The following is a 21,987-nucleotide window of genomic DNA, read 5'->3' on the forward strand; positions in this document are numbered from 1 at the left end:
TATGTTATACTTCTGTTCATGTTCCCCGTGGGTGTCATGGGGTGTTCGGAGCTCACCCTTAAAGAAAGGGTACTGTTATGAACCACAGGTAGTGGTTCATTCCTATTTTATGTTTATAGTTGTCTTGCAGGCCAGGTTTTCCCGTTGCTCTGGTTTAAGAATACTCTTGTTTGCTGCCGGTGGTGAGTCTGTGTAATTGCAGCTTGTTCCCATGTGTTCAGCCTCACCTGTCTGTTGATTGCACCTCTCAGTTGTGCAGCAGGTCAGCTGCACGACATAATTAATTAAGACTCTCTGTTATATTCTGGCTCAGTGCAATTCACAGACGCTGGTGATATTTCCTGAGTTCCAGAGTTCTTGAGTTCTGAGCTAGTCTCTGCCAGTTCCTGAGCTCCTGTCTAGCAGTATCTGCCTAGCTGCTTTGAGTGTTGGTTCCTGTGTCGATTCCAGTGTCTGATCCTGTGTCCTGCCGTGAACCGTTCCTGTCCAGGAGTCCTGTGGCTTTGTCTGTGCGAGTGTCTGGCTTCTTGGTGTCCACCGGTCTGTTGTTTGGGATTCTGCCTGTCCTCCGGTTCTGAGAGTCTGTGTCGGCTACTTTGGGGGTTCCAGTCCGTTTTCCAGTATTTGTACCAGTTCCGTGAGTAGCGGCTTTGCCGCGTCCGTCGGCCTAGGCCGCAATATTCTTTTGTTATAATTTGTTACTGGTGTTTTGCAGAGGGTTCTGCTTATGCTGTCACCGCCGGTACACAACAGTATTGTGTCGGCGAGTGGACAGCATTTCCTTGGTTGTTCCTTTCCTTTGGCGGCGTGCCGCACATACGTTTAGTTTTCAGGTAATTAGTAGCCCCTAGCTTGGTTGTTTCAGTTAGAGGTCCCCTTGTTATTACCCTGTCTCAGTTCACGCTTTGTCTCTCTTTAAGACCTGGGGGCATCGGAGTTGGGCAGATCTAATCCGCCCTTCAAACGCGGCTGCCGTGGGCCCAAGAAACCATAGTCGTTCAGGCGTGAATTGACAACACGGGTAAGACAACGGAGGTAGGGTGCTAGGGGCTATTTCCATTCCATTTCCCTATCCCAGCATCACGTCCTGGTGCTCTGGACTCACTGCATAAGATCTCCCCTGTCCTGAGCATCAGGATCGTAACAGAATCTAGATGGATAGTATACTTAATGACGACACAGAGGTAGGTACAGCAGTGGCCTACTGTACCGTAATGCTATATATTATATACTGGTGGTCACTGGTCAGTAAAACTCTGCACTGTACTCCTCCTATATAATATTATACTGGTGGTCCCCAGTCCCCACAATAAAGCAGCACACTGAGCACAGATATGGAGTGTTTTTCAGGCAGACAACGTATACTGGTGGTCACTGTCAGCAAAACTCTGCACTGTACTCCTGCTATATAATACAGCTGCTCCCCAGTCCCCACAATTAAGCAGTGTGAGCACAGATATATGCAGCACACTGAGCACAGATATGGAGCGTTTTTTTCAGGCAGAGAACGGATAACTGGTGGTCACTGATCAGCAAAACTCTGCACTGTACTCCTCCTATATTATACAGCTGCTCCCCAGCCCTCCCCACAATTAACCAATAGTGCACAATCAAGTTCAACAATAACGGAGAGGACGCCAGCCACGTCCTCTCCCTAACATTTCCAATGCACGAGTGAAAATGGCGGCGACGCGCGGCTGCTTATATAGAATCCGAATCTCGCGAGAATCCGACAGCGGGATGACGACGTTCGGGCGCGCTCGGGTTACCCGAGCCATACGGTAGAATCCGAGTATGCCACGGAACCGTGTAAAATGGGTGAAGTTCGGGGGGGTTCGGTTTCCTAGGAACCGAACCCGCTCATCACTATTCAAAATCACAATCTATCTTTGCGAGGAGAGAAGTTTTCACAAGAGCTGTTGTTGTCAGATGAAGACTGATACATATTAAAGATACGGTTTTTGTAAGGACAAACGCTGTGAATTTGTTACATAACTAGCATGGCCAGATCAAATTTGTTCTTAAATACACCACTTAGTGTAAATGGGAAACCACATACCCCACTGAATACTTAATGTCCGTAAACAGCATTTCCTGTTTGTAAAAAATGCAGCATTCCTGAATGATCATAGGACATCATTCTAAGAGAGCAGGGTCTTTGTGTAATAAAAGCAATTATCTACATATATTAAAAAAATATACATTTCACAGGCGAGAAGAAAATCGTTTATCTTTCTCTTCATTGACTCTTCATTTAAAATTATGCATTTTTTTATTTTTTATGATATACGTACAGAGTAAGAAATGACTTAGAAGCAGCCTTAAATTCTTGTTGAATCTTATGATTTTTGCATCCTGGCTAATTTATTGACTATTTTCTAAATGATACATAAACATCCTCCAACTAATGCTTATTAATGGGCGAATGCAGAGATGTAGCATGGAACCATGGCACCTGGAACAACCCTTCCCCTACTAATAATGTTCACCAAAGGGATGTGATCTATTAGTGACGCCATACAACTCAGAGAGCAATTCAGTGACTGACATATAATACATATACCAACTTATTGACCACCATACAATAGAGAGAGCATCAAAGGGATCAATATACAATACATAGATTATAGTAGTAACTGCCATAAAATATAGAGCTGACTATAGTGTTTAGCAACAATGTTATGTTAGGCCAACAATATTAGTTTCACTAGACAGTTTGCAATATCATATAGTTGTGAAATTAAATGCGTCTATGAACCACTTCCCAATATTGCTTGATATTTCTATAAAAGTATGGGTTGTATGTTATTAATATCACCTCCCTGCAAAATATGTGTCCCTCCAGAATACCATGGGATTAAAATTCAATGGTTCAGAGAAAACCAAACAAATATGTTTTGCCTTTAGAAACGCAGATTTACTATCTTATATTTGCCGTAATTCAAATAGCAGCTGTTAAATTAAGACTCTGTCTAATTACTAGATGTAGTGGCTTTAATTGTTTTTAAACCAGTCGAACCATTAATACCTATAATCAAGTACCATACTTAAGTTTTTATCCTATTCTGACTAAACAATATAACAATGGAAGTCATCACAAATAACACAAATAAGTAGATTATATGAAAATATGTGCAGAAGAGACTTCTGTGTGTTGAGCAGTTCTCAAATCTATTTAATTCGCACATGAATAAAAGCATCTCAAGCCTGTGCCATATAGTATGAAATCCACCTAATAATGCCAGTAAAATCTTACAGATAATTACCCTGGCCTAAGGCTGGCAGATACGCAGTCCAACAACATTAGGTTGATAAACATTAACACACATTTGCTAAGCAATCTTACAAGGCAGACAGACCAAACTATGCACTTACTCCTGACAAAAGCATCAAAAATACCCCATCAAATTTTCAGAAAACTGTATTCACTTTTTCAAGTAAATATTTTTGATGCTTTTGGTCGTGTTTCACTGAGTTATGGCTTTGTCAGTGTTTTCCTAAATGTGCCTAATCTATGACAGTTGGCTAAATCCCTGGACTTTGTCAACTGTGCCTGGCTCAAAAAGGTTGCACTGTTTCATTGTGATTCTGCAGTTAGGTGTGAACAGTGAACTCAGCCATCCATCACCACTGTATGGAATTTTCTCTGCTCTTTCCAACCTGAATTTTAACATTAAATTAATCATCTTGGGAAATAAGATAATAAAGTTGCAGTACTTTGTGAGGGCATATACTTGGATCTCTGCCTTCTTTAATTACTTTTGGTTTGTACACAAGTGCATACCACAAAGGTTTTTCTGTAGAGAAACATGGCTTACTTCATTACCAAGTGATGAACAGGGTACCCATCATGGTTTTTTTTTCCATTTATGTATAGGCGAATGCGAGGGGGCATGCTGGGGCGGAGCACAAATGCCAGAAACACCACCTTCCCTACCTGACGCTTGATTCATGATCCCAACAGCAAATCTTCATAATACAATTTTATTAGAGCTGCAGACACAACATGCAGTATAAGCGATGGAACAGTGTTGCTGCTTATGTTCACTGGCACTAGCTTGTCCTACAAAGTCTGTCTGTGTGAATTTGAGTGCTCAATCAGTGGACCAGGCAACAGCTGCAAGGAAGAAGAGACCTTAACATGAGCTAGGAGAAGGTGTGCTTAGTTGGCTTAGTTCTGTCTCCTCATGGTTATAGTATGTTTGACGTGTTCATACAGCACTTAGAATGAAGCAGACTATACACCCTGTTTAGTGCTACTCATGCCCTCTTCATGAACTGCCCAAATTTTGTCTAAGGTCAAACATTTGACTCAGTAGGTAAGGTTACAAAATATCAGCCATCATGTCATATAGAGTGATCTGCCATGGTCTTTTTTTTTTAACAAACTATTCTCTACTACCAGTTAATAAACCTGTTCTTAATGATATTTTAAAATTGTGTACAAGTGTCCAATTTTCTAATAATTTAATATATTTTCTAAACAAAATAAAATGTTCTACATTTTTAGAACAATTGTAGATCGAAAGGAAGAAGATTACAAGTCACCTATTGCCAGATAAAATGACAATTTCCACCATAAATTTCAGATGACTCATATAAAAAAGTGACTAATAAAATTAACAAAAATATAGTTGAGATATTACACATTCTACAGTAGTTATTTATATGATGTAGTTCTTTGTAAGATACTGTACTGTTATCAGAAATGTTCTTCCTAAGCGTATGTAGTCAGTACACAGTGGGTCATTCCGAGTTGATCGTAGCTGTGCTAAATTTAGCACAGCTACGATCATCTTCCCTGACATGCAGGGGGACGCCCAGCACAGGGCTAGTCCGCCCGCATGTCAGTCTGCCCTCTACCCGTCAGTCCCCCCCCCCCCACACAAATACAAAAGCATCGTTCAGCGGCGATGCTTAAGTATTTGTGGAGTAACTCCCGGCCAGCGCAGCTCCTGCAGCTGGCCGGGAGTTGATCGTCGCTGCCACTGGCCGCAGCGGGCAGCCGCGGACCGCCCCCCCACCCCAACGGTCCGGCCATGCCTGCGTTGGCCGGACCACGCCGCCGTCCAGCCCCCTCCCACCCTGCAACCGCCTCTGCCTGTCAATCAGGAAGAGGCGATCGCTACTGAACGACGGCCTTCGGGCGCATGCGCAATTCCGACATGAACGCTGCGCTGCGGTAAACTGCAGTGAGCGATCGGGTTGGAATGACCCCACAGTCATTATGTTGACACAACAAAGCTCGTGCCAGGATCCCGACCCACTATGATTAGATGTAGGCAGGGGTGTAGGAACCAGGGTTGCAGAGGGAGCAGTTGCCCCGCATTGATTTCTGTTCGGTGCGCAAATACTGTGTTTTCCCCCTCATGCACTTCTATAAAAAAAGCAAATTGGGATTTATTTCAATGAAATTGGGGATAAAGAGATAATAGCTTTATTTGAACTCACCATTTTTTTCTGTTTACCAAAAATTAAGTTATCTTCATGCTTGTTGTGCGAACACTTTCTTCTTGCAAATGCTTTTTTTCCCCCTTGCTTTCTTAGAAGCCCCACTCATTTGGCTGTCAAATGAGATTAGGCTGTCGATTAAATCTGAATAATAACTAGGTTAATGACCATGAATAATCTACATTTTTAAGATAAACAATTCCATTTATCTATCTTTCTAAAACCCCATAGACACTGGGCGACCCACTAGACGATATGAACGATAACTATCTTTTTTTTTTTTAAAGGTCTTTTGCTCATATCATCCAGTGTGTATGCCTGGATGAGGAACGATGTGAGCAACTGCGGGTTGTTCTCATTCAGGCATTAGCTACCGAACATGCAGCTCAAATTTAACTATATCGTTGAGCTGCATGTTCGGGGATTGCGGAGATGACATCATTCACTGAAAGTTATCGTTCATTGATATTGTTCAGTGTGTATGCACTGGCGATCTCCCCTAATTAGCAATCAGCGATAAACCACTGATTGCTAAATGGGGAGTTTGCCCAGTGTGTACCCGTATTAACAGCTATTGCACTAACTGGCATAATAATAATAATAATGTATAAATCAGTTGTTATAGTAAAATAAACAATGAAACTGGGGTTGGCCAACCCCAGAAACACTGCCAAAAATTACCATAGGATTGGGAGTCTTTGGGGGGTAACCAATTAGAGGTGAAGAAACATTGGTCGCGAAAACGTTAGTTTTTCCCGGTTGACTGTAAAAAAAAAAAATTATATATATACATTCTCTCCCGAAAACACACAGGTTCAGTGAAACCTGTGTGTTTTCTGTAGAAACAGCCCCGCTTTCGGATGAAGACGGGACTGTTTCAGGGGATCTGGTATCGCCTGCCTGAGGCAGGTGAAACAAAATCCCTGATAAGCCAGCGCGAGCTACGGCTTATCGGGTCTAATAGGATAGCCCCCCGTGCGACAATTAGCCACAGTTAACTTATTGGATATCCCCTTTGTATATCTACAGTCAATGTTACAACTGTCGTAAAACGAGATACCAAACACGAGAAAAAGGGGCTCCAGGCCATACAGTAGTCACTGGCCTTTTGCCCTCACATGAACATTTTAATTCCTACGCCACTGGATGTAGGACAGCCCAATAGTGGTTATCTCATTGACTGTGTCTGTCAATGGGATAACTATGTGTGGAAAATAGTATCTACCTCTATGAACATAACTGTATCTTCTGATCTAATAAGCTCATAAGAAGTTTAGGCTTATATTAATAAATATTAAAGTAGCTCTATTTTTAACTTGTTATGGGTATACTTAATCTGGGTTTTGCCCTATAGAAGATTAAGGTTGGATTTAAACCGTAGATTGGCACAAGTCTAGTGAAAACCTCTAAACAGTCACTGTACAGCCACTTCTCGGTAAGTACTGGAGCTATTGATGCGTTCAGTGCAAAAGATGGTATCTCGGACCGCAAATCATGCATATTCGTGTGCAATGATATCCATCATTCTGGTTTTAAGTGGTATTAATGATTCTGTAAGCAGCTAGGTAATATGTCATGTATATACACATTTTCAAATACCTTTTTATGAACAGCCATTAAGATGATCACTGTTTTGGTGTTAAAGTGATGTTTTGTTTTACCAATGGAGTGAAGTTGAAAATAAAATGTGACAAACTTTATTACAGAGCCTGGTGCTTATTCTGGCAGCAGAATGTCACAGAGGGATCATGTTTGAGTGCATGAGGCTTATTTTTCACCCTGCTGTGCAGAGATGCAACCAAAGGGAAAGCAACACAATTACCTTCAGCTTCATTTGTTACGAAAACACCAATTACGGCTAAAAATGCTTGTAGGCTGGTAGGATTAAATTCTTCCCAGGTACTGTCCTAGCCCTGCAGAATGGCCTATCTGTAGAGGACCATTACTTAAAAAGAGACATCCAGGCTAATGTAAACTGAAATACTTCATTCCACAAAGAACCCATATGCACTGAGTCATTTCTACAAAGGACAAGATGCAACACTGGGATCCCTGAAGATATTTAGAGAGCTGTCTGCTTTCTCTTGATCCTTATACCAAATAATGTCTTTGGAAATACTATCATGCACTATACCTCGCTTTTTTTCTCTCTCGTAGGACTATCAAATTTACGTAATCGGTCTCTTATTAGGAAGATTTCAGTGAACTGTTGACAATGATGTACAGTAGTGCTTCGCCAGGATGACGTCTGGGGAAAATGATTCTGCTGCACCACCACACAAAACCAATTAGAGAACTATTTTCTGCGACAGGTCAGGAATTTACATTGTTTCTCATGGAAAGATGTGCTTTTTAATTTCTTTATTAAGATGACATCCATGTCCCTTGTGCCTTCTTGCAATGACAATCATTTGTTCATCCCATTGGAAAGTACAATCAGCAAAATTGTATCACGGGTACAGGGTGATGCCAGGATCTCTAAGCATCGCTCTACATTTTCCAAATGAACTGCTTTGGAGATTGATAATTAAAACAATATCTATTGATCAAAATTGTTGACAGGACCTGTATAGAGGCTCTGGCAACAAAATAATGAAACTGCCCAAGAGTATGTGGACTTTACGATATTTAAGCAAACTTCAATCTGTGGTATTCAGGGTCATCGGTTTAAGCAGAACATTTCTTTTGATCTTTTTCAATAAATGCTTTGCTAGTATTATCTCTTAGAGAGAATTGGAAATTCGGATGCTTAATGATGAACATCGCAGATGCTCTCACTGACAGAACATTTGAGATATTTCTTAAATAAATGAAAATGCTAAAGCAAGTAAAACAATCTTAATATATCATGTCAAACATAATGTTTATAAAGATGATATAAAAGCAGCTCCATAATTTATTATTAACTTAATACAAAAATGTTCCTTACATGTCCTATTCTGGGCATTATATAGTTGATTGGTAACTTTTTAGTTAAAATTAAGATTAGGATTGTTAGTAGTATGAGTAAAATACTCATACAAACAAGTATGAGTAAATAATTTAAGTTGTATATTCAGATTTGTTTTAAATCCATTTATAGATATTATAATGTTAAATTCTAATGTTATTTATTTACACTTTAAAACATTTCAACACAGATCCAAGAAACAAAATACCATCAAATATCAATAAACTATTAACAATATTAAATAAAAGTTTAAATTTCAGATATTTAGCAACTTTGAATGATTACCCAATAAATAGAAAAGGAAGAAAAATTACAGAATTAATACTTGTATTTAACAGATTTCTTTTATTGTGTTTTTGTTCCATCAGCTTCAGAAGTAAACATTTTGAGTTAATTGATTAGCTATTAAAATAGTGGTGACATCAATTAATATGCATGTAAGTATAGTGTTCTACCTAGATGTTAGAAGTAAATCAAGTAACATTCCTTACCTGCAAGGCGGATTGTGAATATGTCCCCATGTTTCTCTTGTTGGGAGATCAAGAATCTTAAAGGATTTTTACTGAACTGGTAAGCAAAACCAAAGAAAGGCAACCAACCATTATCCAAAGGAGGTTCTCTGTCTCTCCTGCAAAAGCAAAAAATTACATATATTATTTGTCTTCAGCATATTACAATAAAAGTTGAACCTTGAGACATACTTAAATAACTGTCGACTCATTATTAATGTGATTTCCCAAATACAAAACACCATTATTTCAGTTTAATTGATTCCACATTTTACATTGTCTAATTCACTCTATGAGGCCTATTTATTTGTGGACTATTTCTCATAAAAAAACATTTTCAGGGGATGCCGATATACAAATATTAACTGTCCCCCCTACGTGTATATCTACTGTGGTCCTTCAATTTCTGAAAACAGCCGCAGCCCCCATAGGTTTCTAAGGGGGCTGCAAAGCTGTCAGATTCAACAAGCTCTAGAATATGAAGCTTGGCCCAACTGGAAAACCCCATTTCCAGATGGTGTAACCCTACAGTAGCCTTTGCACGTTACTAATTTACAAATAGTTACTGAAAGGAAACCTCCAGCTTCCAGCTCTTCACCAGGATAGGCTTTTATCAGAGCCCATCTAATGGCAAGAGAGACTTACTAAATTTGCATTAAAATATAAATTTTCGCTCTGTGAAGTTACGCAAAATACTAATCACATCCACACTAAATATGGATTGTAATAAGTAAGCCATGCTGTTTGATACATTTATACAGAATACTATGAAACTTTTTTACAGCTTTGTTTGAGTCATCATGCATCATCACAGCTTGTGCTCTTGGCAGCCAGGCACTCTGCATGTCAAAAGACATGGCATGCCCTGATCAAGCAATTATAATGGATTTAGATAATTGGGATTCAAAGACGTGTATCTCTTTAACAGGGGATGTCCCATCGATCTCAAGCAGCATGTTGCAATATAAGTTCAAGATGTATTTCAGGAATAAATATCAAATTTAGCACAGTGTACAGCTTCATCATACTGCATATTCCATTACAGCTGCAAATCAAAGCCAGGGCAAGCATTTGTAACAATAAAAACATAAATGTTAGATAAATTGAGACCTAAATGATTTTTTTTTCTTTCTTTCTACGTTCTACAGTAGGTCTCTCGTCATATTTGGAAAGGCAAAATTCCCTTTTCTTATTACAGATGTTTAACTGGCACAATCCGATTTAAATTCAGAAACACAGAGCATGTCTATTTTAGACAGGATTAATAAAAATATTCAAACGCAACTCTGATGCTACGTGCCATCTGTGAAGGTGACTTACACGACATGCAGAACAAGCCATTTTGATTAATCACAAGATATTTACTAGCCAGGATGTAATCAAAGATCAAGAGATCACCAGCTTATCACTATCATACACTGTTCAGAAATTGATGTCACCAAATTAACTCTTTGTTTTCTACTGAATACAGTAACATAAGAGTGCAAGCAAATTACAGAAATACAGCTATAGGTTTTTAAAATTAACCTGCATCCATGTTCAGTAGTTTATAGAACTGAACTTTTAGGTCGTATCATTCGCAGAAGCCTTTCAATTGTTTAGCAAAATTGTTCCTTGCTTTTAATGCTTCTTATTTTAACAGTTCATATTGTATGTTGAACATTCTTACATATGCTAGCCTAATAACATTAAATATTAATATATAGAATAAGTATTACATGTGAAAATGTCACAGACTAATAAATATGTCACAAATGAAAGCTTAAACTAATTTCCCATCCCCCCCTTTCATTTGGCCGCCCAGCCTCTGCAGAGGGCTCAATACTAGTTGCTTGGTTGGACAATGTGAAGGTAAAATTGTGACAGATAATAAGACAGGCTTTTTGTCATATTCTAATTTAATGCATCTAATTTCACCCTCCATGCTCTGTCATTTGGTCAAAACCTGTATACTTCACAGTGTTTCCGCGGGGTAAGGAGGACACAGCTCAGAAATCCAGGGGAAAATTAACTTAATGTTCAGAGTCTGTGGACTTAAATCATGGAGATGGAAGGGTCATCGTTTGCATCAGACATGGTTAACGCACAGCTGATAAGCGCAACACCATAAAACACTATGTCACAGCACTCTATGCATTATTACAGTACATAGTGTTCAACTTATTTTTCATTAAAATAATAGCAGGTATATTATAAACAGCCAAAAAGTTAATAGATGCATTTGTATATATTTACTTTTTTAAACTGGCACTTGATAAAGCTAATACGTCATATATATCTGGAATAATTCAGGAAAAGATTGAATGGATAGCCAATACATTCAAAAACGATTATTATAATGTATTTGGATGGTTGAAATGAAAATCTGGTAACGTATGGGAGATGGGAACAAATGACAATTGTTTGCTCCTAACCATCGGAAAACAGACAAAAATGGTTATTCAGACAAGTTGGTTAAATCAATCAATTTGATTTAACTAGATAACTAGCTGGCTGGTTGGAAAGATAATCTTTAGTTGTGTGACCAGCTAAAGTAATACAATTCCTCCTCTCATCTCTGTAGGGAGAAATCACCCCTGTAGTAACATATGCTTCACCATCATCCCTATTGCAATCTTCTCCCTTACCACACAGTTGCAGTCCGTGTATGATTTTGCTGTAGAAGCAGAGATGCCATGCCAGTAGCCATATCACTTGTGGGTGCCTGAGGGCTGGGTCATACACAGACTAAGGGACAGAGAAAATGGAGAGAGAAGTACCAGCCAATCATTTATAATTGTCATTTTTCAAACACAGCCCACAAAATGGAAGTTAGAAGTTGACTGGTTGGACTCTCTCTCTCCAAGGTATGATTAATCTCCCTGATGGTTAGCAGCACTACCTAAATGCTTCTGATTGGCTGTTTGTGTAATGGCCTCTGAAGCAGTCATATGATATATGATTTTGTGGGTGTATTTTAACATGACATTGTGGCAACTTGCATTCTTACAGGATGAGCATGCCTGCTGTATTACAGAGGATTTTGGGGGAGGATTGGGGGGGGGGGGGTTTGAGGAGTTGGGGGTCCCTGTCTTTTTCATCTGTACTGGGGTCTACAATGGCAGCTCTGAATGCATCACCCCACCCTTGCTGATGTGATTTGCATTGGGTATTCATGCAGTTGCTTGATCACCATGAGATGACCTACTCCAGCAGATACAGACTTGGACATAAAGTGCATCTAAAAGCATATGTTTATTGTATTCCCAAAAGTATGCATTTTGCACAATATGCAGAGCATGAAAAACGCATATTTATAGTAAGTAAAGCTTGAAGCATAAGAAATTAGTTCTATGGGGATATTTATCAAAGCACGGAGAGAGATAAAGACAGCTTCTGTCATTTTTCTAGCATGGCCCGTAAAATTACAGAAGCTGATTGGTTGGTACTTTAGCTCTCTCCAAGTTTTGAAAAAAACTCCCCCTATGTATCTCAGTATCTCAGTTCTAGCAGTGTATCAGTTCTATTTAATCAAGTGGGGATTCCTCATAGCCTAACCTCAAACCATGGGAAATCCTCTATGTATGAATAGTAAAAGTAACCTGCAGCTTCAAGCTCATTTGCGCTCTCGCCTCGTCCCATTATGGTCGATTTTTGACCCCTGGATTGTTTACAGGTGCGGTGGAAGAGGACCCCCTGGCACGCCAGACATTAGGTGAGACATAAATTGGGGAATGAGATTGTCGAGGGTGTGGCATTTTATTTCTAATAAAATCACTTTTAAATCAGTATCAGTGTTTTTTTTCCTCAAACATTATTCGTAGACTTTCCTGAATTAACTGGCAGCCTTCAGTCTGCTGGTACTTGTAGTACAACTATAAGTACTGGAATACCACACATTATGTACAACTACAGGTACTGGAATACCACACATTATGGTGGCCAGGACATGCTGGGATCAGTAGTGCAACATGGAAAATGCTCCAATATCTCTGTAATTGTAAATTTAGCCAACAGCCACCAGTGATGTGGGAATAGTGCATGTGCTATCAGTAAGGTTGGTTTTACTAGGGGGTGTCTGATCCCCCCATGACAGGCCTGGCCAACTTGTAGCTCTCCAGCTGTGTGAAAGTCCTAGCATGCTTTAGCAGCTTATCACTGGAAGGGTCTGCTGGGACTTGTTATTTCACCACAGCTGCAATACTTCCTGCTATGCTATGCTTGGCATAGCTTAGTACCTGCATTGGTATTTTCTGCTTGACTGCACGCTTTTTGGACTCCTAATTCTTAATAAATGTGTTTTTGCACAAGCACCAGCAAAGTTGTTATGGATAGTCATCATCAGCACAGATCATGCACCAGGGGAAAAGCAGACACAATTTATATGCATTCTGACAGGTGTGCACATAAGAAGCGCAAAATGCACATACTGTACTTGGGCCTCTCTAGCTGACACCTCTCCTCCCTCCACTAGTTATTTGTAAGAAGTTACAAAAGTAATGCAGGCCATACATCAGGCGGGTGATTCCCCAACCCACCAATTAAAAACGCAGATAGTGGACATCGATAAGCAGCGATCTATGAGTGAATCAGGAAAAAATGGCATGTTACAAATCCCCAACTCGCTGATCCAGATTATGTTTTGGTCGAAATCAGCGAATTGAGGATTTCCAACATGTGGGATTTCTCCAATTTCCACCTTTCCTCCACCATCTGTTGCTAGTAGTCACTCTGCTGAAAGTATAATGGGGGTGATTCAGATTTGGACGGTAAGAGCATCGCTGGTGATTACTCGGAAGACATGGTCATTTAGCAGGAGACATCTGGTATAAGTAGACCCCTCATGCATGCATGTGTGATTGCCTGTTGCATCCGAGGCTGAGTAACCCATGATGAGGTTATGTAGACCGGCCGCCACAGCTCTGTTGATGAGGCCAGAAAATCTCCACCACAAGACTGAGACCCTGGCACTCACACAAAACAGAGCCCACCACCGCCCCCTCAACTGACATCTGCAGCTGTACTACGTCCGACGATGCAGGATCCGTACTGCACATACGCAGTTCAGGTCCGGTGCATTAAAAATGTACCACACATCGGTACATTGCGACCAACATCAGATTGTGATCGGACCTGAATCACCCCCCATGTATATTACCTGCTGGTGGGGACTCTACGGCTGAATTACTTTGATACGAACATGTAACATGTTTGTTTAACTATGAAATCTACCGCTTAGAGTCTGAGCTGGACATAAGGATGGCTACTTCTCTGAATGGCATCCTATTTACTTCTCTATGCTAATTTGAGAATCCATCTGTGTACGCGGGATATCATTAGCATCAGGATTTGCACCAAGCCCATTTTGGGTACAAAGAGCAGTCAGGAACAGGCATCCCATCTGGGTCTGCACACTACGAATGGGCATGGAAGCTGGGTACGTTGCCATGAAATGTGCCAGTTCTGTGCATCTGTACAGTTGCTGCCCAGTTACCACCTAGAAATGGCCACTTCACTGAGAGTATGCTTTATTGATGCATGGATGGATGGATCAATGGATCAATCAATCCTCATGCACATGCAAACTCCGTCCATATGCCTGGGCCTGTGAGTGCACAGATGTCAGTTTCTTTTTACAGCTCATGCGCACTATGTGGCCATCTGTTCGCATTCCATTTGCGTTCGTTTAAGTTAACAATAACATTGATGCAAAAAAACGATGGCCCTCATTCCGAGTTGTTCACTCGCAAGCTGCTTTTAGCAGCTTTGCACACGCTAAGCCGCCGCCTACTGGGAGTGAATCTTAGCTTATCAAAATTGCGAATGAAAGGTTCTCAAAATTGCGAATAGAAATTTCTAAGCAGTTTCTGAGTAGCTCGAGACTTACTCTTCCAGTGCGATCAGTTCAGTGCTTGTCGTTCCTGGTTTGACGTCACAAACACACCCAGCGTTCGCCCAGACAATCCTCCGTTTCTCCAGCCACTCCCGCGTTTTTCCCAGAAACGGTAGCGTTTTTTCACACACTCCCATAAAACGGCCAGTTTCCGCCCAGAAACACCCACTTCCTGTTAATCACATTACGATCACCAGAACGATGAAAAAACCTCGTAATGCCGTGAGTAAAATTCCTAACTGCATAGCAAATTTACTTGGCGCAGTCGCAGTGCGAACATTGCGCATGCGCAATTAGCGGAAAATCACTGCGATGCGAAGAAAATTACCGAGCGAACAACTCGGAATGACCACCTATATACACACATACTGTATATAATAAAGACAGATTAGTAACTACAGAATGGATTTTTGATCCATAACATTAAACAGATAGCCTATGCAAACTTGTTGGTGCATATTCTAGGATATGTCCTATTTCTGCCACCATTAATATTCTGCCAGTGGCAAAGTGCATGTAACATATCTGTTGCGAATTTATACAGTTAGCCAATACAAAAAGTCTTTGGGGTCGATTCAATTCGGCAATTTAAGAATAGCGCCGGGAATTAGCTCCCGACGCTATTCAATTCAGCTGCTAGTTACCCGCAATTGTCTGGAATTCTTCTCTCATCCCTGGGGGTGAGAGAAGAAAACCGACAAAAGTGCTGCCGCGCGGCCGGCGCAAGGCTGATTCTGTCGGGAATCAGCATCGCCATGGGTAGTTAAGTCGGAGAATGCCCGTTCTTCCGACAAAACTACCTGTTAAGTCATCGAGAACGGGCTTTCGCCGACTTAACTTTAGCTGAATTGAATAGCGTCGGGAGCTAATTCCCGGCACTATTCTTAAGTTGCCGAATTGAATCGACCCCTTAATATTTTTTTTTTTTATATAGTTTCACAATCTATGTATAGAGAAAATATAAAATATATATAACTATACCTTTACCAGAAGTAGAACCTGATTCACATAATGTAGTATAAGTGTATTTTCTTTGCGCAAATTACTCTTTTTTTTTTTAAATTGCGCATATACATGCACTAGGTCAGCACTAGCTTCTCAATGACTGAGTGTGCTTAATCATGCCCACTGATACTGTTAATATTATCAGTAAGGCAGCTGGATCTATTTACATTATTTGTTTGACATTAGCAATAGGTCCACAGCACAAATATTACAGAAGAAAACTGGAAAATAATATACTAATATCAAACAGTTCAACCCGTAGAGGACCAATAGTCATGTAATAATAATATACTAATATCAAACAGTTCAACCCGTAGAGGACCAATAGTCATGTAATAATAATATACTAATATCAAACAGTTCAACCCGTAGAGGACCAATAGTCATGTAATAATATTTAGTTGCTCTCCACAGATCTAGAGACTGTGCCGTGACATTTTCTCCACTACGTCAGTGGTTCTCAAAACTGTGTGCCGTGGCACCCTGGGGTGCCTCAGGGCACTTGCAGGGGTGCCTTGGATTGGTGGTCCAGGACCAATTCAAATTATATATAGTCAATGTAGTAGGCAAAACCAGTGTTGATGGCTGCCAATCATAAAATATGTGGAAAAGAGAAGCAAATCTTGTCCCTCACCACACAGTTGAACCTAAGCATGACATATAAACACAATTTATTTAATTTAATATTTATTTCTACATTTCTCAATAAGAAACTTTTGGCCCTGGGGTACCATGAAAATAATTCTGATACTCTAGGGCGCCGTGATTCAAAAATGTTTGGGAACCACTGCACTACGTTATTACAAAAACAGATACCAGCAAGCAAATAATTATACTACACTTACAGTGGATAGTGAATATGCAGCAACCGTCTCAAGCACTGGTACATATTAAGTGTGTACTAGTTGCCAGCCTGTTGAAATGACGAAACAACATAACAATAATGTCAGCGCCAAAGGCTGTGCGTGCCCAAACAGAGCAACTTTTGAATTGGTCCGCCAGGCGCCATCTAGTGGCCACTGGCACGCAAAACTCTTGAATTCCCCCATAGAGGTGAGAAGCAGCATTATCCTTTTATTAAATAGGATGTTCTATGATGACAATTCACAAGGATCAAAAATAGCTTTAAGACTTGTTTTTATATCCTACCATCTGTCTTATAATGCAATAAATAAGCTTAACGCATTGAGAAAACATTTTATCCCCATCTTTATTTGACATAAAAATTAACAGATTTAAAAAAAATAAACAAGACTTTAAAAAAAAAAATCTAAAAATATTTCTGATATACCATAGTAGTTTCAAGATGTTAACACTGCACGATGAATGATTAACAGACAAAATACACTACTAAATAAGAACACAAGCTTTCTGCTTTCCCAATGTCTGCAACATGACTTAGAAATATAGTAATCTCTTCCATGGGAAAAGCATTAATCCAAGTCAGTCTACAAAAATTAGACAATTCATCATCATAACAATTCTGAGCAGTACTTTGCATTGTAAAGTCGTTTCTTTTACTGGCTTGTGATTCAAATCCACAGTGTATGTAATTGACTAGTTTAACAATATTATTTGTAACCAGGAAAGTTTTAAATACATAGGAGAGTCTCTGTGTTGTCTCATGCCAGCTCTACCAACACACCGAAGTTCAACATTCCTCACAAAAAACGTGATTGAAGGGCAAAGCAACAAAAAAAGTGTGCTCTAGGCCTAAAAAAATTGTAACTTGTCAGACAGAAATGTGTTTGTTTCAAAATGTTGGCATGGACATTCAGTAAATGTAGTTGATTTAAAGCTCAATTTGGTTTCCCATAAGAGAGAGAGAAAAAAATATTTACTGGCAGAATACTTCAAATCAAAAGATTACAAGCAGTGACAATGTAAAAGTAGGCAATGCCTAGGATTATAAATGTCAATTTATTGGGACAAATGTAAAACAAACAAACCTAAAATTATTATGAACATGTCAAAACAGTTCATGAAGATTCGAAAAGTGTATTGTAAGATTTAAACATTTCTGATTTTCAACGAGGATGCACAGAACCCCTAAAGGTTTGTCTACTTCAAGATTTAAATAAGCTGAAGCAATACCTGTCAATGTTCACAATTGTTAACTTGGATGAAGTTTATGTTTTGTGAGCAATATTTTTTGGTCCATTCAACACAAAAGACACATCAAGAATCTGTATTTGTACTTTGTCACTTGTAGTGGAACTGTTTAGTTACTTTTATCAGTGCGATGACAAAATAGCTACGTGTCACAAATGTCAAATACTTTGCAAGATTATAAAATATTTTAGTATTGTTAAAAGAAGGGTGGTGTCACAGGTGTACTTGCAGCATCATTGGTGTGCATACTTCATTTAAATAGTGCTCTTCAATAACTGGAAGTGAACTTACAGCTAATAATGAGCACTCCTTGTGTGGGGTATTGCTGAGATACAAATAGATTTCAACTGAAATGTGTGCATGTTGAACAAATGTCTTGAAATTTTTTTTAAAACACTGCTGCACTTTAAACATGACATCAAAAGTGCCAGTTTGACACCACCATAAAAGTAAAATGCAATAATGTTAGAAGTACAGACAGAGGCGTGACACTCGGTGCGCACCCCTGAACTCCCGGCGTGTTTGGGGCAAAAGAGGGGGCGTGGCCTTATATAATTATCTACGGAGATGCTGGGCTACCCCCGGGGACAGTCTCCTTGTACTGTAGGCTCCTCTTCTATGACAGGAGCCGGGTGCTGTAGGAGTCTTTCACACTGCAGCACCTAGCTCCTGTCACTGCTGAGGAGCCAACATTTTGGTGCCGCACCCGCCTTGTGACGCCACTGCATACAGACCCTTACAGCTCACTAAAACACTGCTTCTTTCCTCCTGAAAAGTGATTACATTAAAAGCTATTGTCTCATGTATACCTACATAACTTTGCTATTTCATAGAATAAAGTGAAGAAACTGTGAAAACAGATAAATCATTGCTTATTCTCCAAAGATATTCTAAAATGGTCTGGGCAGATTTGTTGGTACCCCTTACAGAAGGTAATAAACAATTGGTTTATAGTGATATAACAAACTAATTGCTTTTTTGAATTACCATCACACATGTATTTAATCTTCTAATAAGTCATTCAGCCTATTGTTCCAATGACTACAGTAACAAATAATATTAAGAAGTTTAAAGTTCATGGAACTTGTAGCCAACACCTCTGGATGCAGTCGACAAGAAGAAAACTGACCCCAGTTTAAATAGACAGATACTGATAACTGTAAGAAAAAAGAGCCAAGAATAGAAAAACTTCCAAATATATACAAGCTGAACTCCAAAGTTATGTCAATGTCTGATCTCACCAACTGATGCATTTTGAGTGACAGTGGCTCCATGGAAGAAGACCCAGGAGGACTCCATTTTTAAATAAAAACAACATAAAAAATACAAATTAGAATTCTCTAAAATGCATATTGACAAGCTACAATGCTTCTGGGAGAATGAACTTTGGACAGATGAATCAAACTTCATCTGTTTGGAAAGTCACATTAGCTCTGTGGTCATGGATGAAAAATTAATCTGTAAAAGAAAAGAACACCAGATCTACTGTGAAACATGGAGGAGACTCATACCCCTTTCACATCGCACAAATAACCCGGTACCGACACGGCATATTGCCGTGTCGAACCGGGTCAGTGTGCGATGTGAAAGCACACTGGGCGATTTAGCGGGTCGCCTGACCCGGTAAATCAACCCGGTAAAAAAGAAGGGTTTTACCCGGGTTGATTACCGGGTCAGGTGCGGTGTGAATGGGAGCCGTGTCGATGCGACACGGTTCCCATTCACAAGATAGGGAGAGGCGGCGCTGGAGATGAGCTCATCTCCCGACGCCGCCTCCACCCCCGCCCCTGCTGCTGCTGCGGCCTCCGTTGTCATGGCAACCGACCCGGTATATTGCCGGGTCGGGAAGCCTGCAACGGAGCGCAAATGCCGGATCCCACCCGGTAAGTACACGTTTGTCTTACCGGGTAGGACCCGGCATTTGCGGTGTGAATGCAGCATCAGTCATGTTTTGCGGTTGCTTTGCTGCATCTCTCACGTGGTGCCTTGAATTTGTGCAGGGCACAATGGAATACCAAGAGTATCAAGTCATATTGGAGCGAAACATACCGTCCAGTGTCAAAAAGTTCTGTCTCAGCCAAAAGGATAATGACCCAAAACACAAAGCTAAAAGCACCCAAGAATGGTTAAGAGCAGAACATTTGATTATTCTGAAATGGCCTTCTATGAGCCCTGATCTGAATTCTACAGAACACCTGTGGAAAGAGCAGAAACATGCAGTCTGGAGAAGGCACCCATAAAACCTGAGACAGCTGGAACATACTGCTAAGAAAGAGTGGGCCAAACAACTGGTTGACAGGTACAGAAGTCTCATTGAAAGGTACAGAAATCACTTAACTGCAGTGATTACTTCTAAACATTGTGCAACAAAATATCATAATTTTCAGCCATGCTATTTTCATTTTATTATTTCAAATATTCTGTTGACTAAAAAATGTAATGCAAAGTCTGATTTCTATTAAAAATGGACTAAACAATGCTGGATGGCAACACACTTTCAGTTCACTTTTTCATGGAGGGTACCGGCAAATTTGTCCACATCTGTATGTATCATTTCTCAATATGTGTAAAAAATTATTTCAAATTTAAGCAAAACAATATTGAACACTTCAGGTAAAACTCTGAAAATTAGAATATCGTGCAAAATTTTTACTTATTTCAGTAATTTAACTTAAAAGTTGAAACCAATATATCAGACTCATTACTAATATATTGGACTTCATTTTCCAGCAGGACTTGGCACCTGCCCACACTGCTAAAAGTACCAAAACCTGGTTCAATGACCATGGGATTACTGTGCTGGATTAGACAGCAAACTCGCCAGACCTGAACCCCATAAAGAATCTATGGGGCATGGGCAAGAGAAAGATGAGAGACATGAGACCGAACAACGCAGAAGAGCTGAAGGCCGCTATTGAAGCATCCTGGTCTTCCCTAACACTTCAGCAGTGCCACAGGCTAATAGAATCTATGCCACGCCGCATTAAAGCAGTAATTCATGCAAAAGGGGCCCAAACCAAGTACTAAGTACATATGCATGATTATACTTATCAGAGGGCCGACATTTCTGTATTTAAAATCCTTTTTTTATTGATTTTATGTAATATTCTAATTTTCTGAGATTTTGGGTTTGGGGTTTTCTAAAGCTGTAAGCCACAATCATCAAAATTATAACAAATAAAGGTTTGAAATATCTAACTTTGCATGTAATGAGTCTATGCAATATATTAGTTTCACCTTTTAAGTTGAATTACTGAAATAAATGAACTTTTGCACGATATTCTAATTTTCACCTGTATATAGATCCATCGTTAGGAACTACCCTCCACATTGTCCCTCTACTGATCATGCTTTAACCCTCATACATTTTACAGCTCTACTCTCTCAGTCAGCCACCCCAGTAGATTCTATGTGAAATTACTTTAAATCTCTCATCACAGGGATATTTACTAAGCCTTAGGGAGTGGTAAAGCAACGAGAGCTAATGTACCAGCCAATCAACTTCTAACTGCCATGTTACAGGCTGTGTTTGAAAAATGACAATTGGTTGGTAGTTAATCTGTCAATACTTTATCACTCTCCAAGGCTTAGTAAATCTGCCTCTCAGTCTGGCATGGAGCAATTTATCTAAAAGATGAAAACTTAAATTTTTCCCCATCCTAACCCTACAAATTAAAATTTTTGCTATTTTTTTGTACTTCATTATTCTTATCTCACTCCCTCTTCCTATATAATGAAAGGCTAAGGCTATTCCTCACCTCTGGTATGTGCATCAGTGGCCACTAGAGGTCGCCACATGGACCAAATGACTCACAGCTGAAAATTATACTCCGGGGAGATGTTACAGCCTCCTACCCTGCTGCTAAAATTACTAATAATGATTTGTTTCACACTTGCTGCATATGGAGAGAGGGGTCCGGGGAGAAAGAGTGGAGGTAAGGGCAGATAGGGACTGTGGGTGTGGAGAGTGGTGTAGGGATAGATGGGGACTGGAGAGAGAGAGAGTGTGGTAGGGGCAAATAGGTACTGATGGGGTAAGAGAGAGGGCTGGAGCAGATAGGGACTTGGAGAGATAAGAGGTAGGGGCA

The 21,987-nt window shown here is 40.0% G+C and overlaps 1 protein-coding gene across 1 annotated transcript in view; it reads right to left on the reverse strand.

Moving 5' to 3' along the window:
• The window catches only part of LOC134928271 (cytochrome P450 7B1), a 369,002-nt gene that overhangs the window by 130,934 nt on the left and 216,081 nt on the right, over nt 1-21,987 (reverse strand). Inside the window, exon 2 of the mRNA XM_063923794.1 lies at nt 8,893-9,029. Coding sequence (XP_063779864.1) covers nt 8,893-9,029 — 137 coding nt within the window. The remainder of the gene's footprint in view (nt 1-8,892; nt 9,030-21,987) is intronic.

This window comes from Pseudophryne corroboree, chromosome 5 (genome assembly GCF_028390025.1).
Source record: "Pseudophryne corroboree isolate aPseCor3 chromosome 5, aPseCor3.hap2, whole genome shotgun sequence".
Lineage (NCBI taxonomy): Eukaryota > Metazoa > Chordata > Amphibia > Anura > Myobatrachidae > Pseudophryne > Pseudophryne corroboree.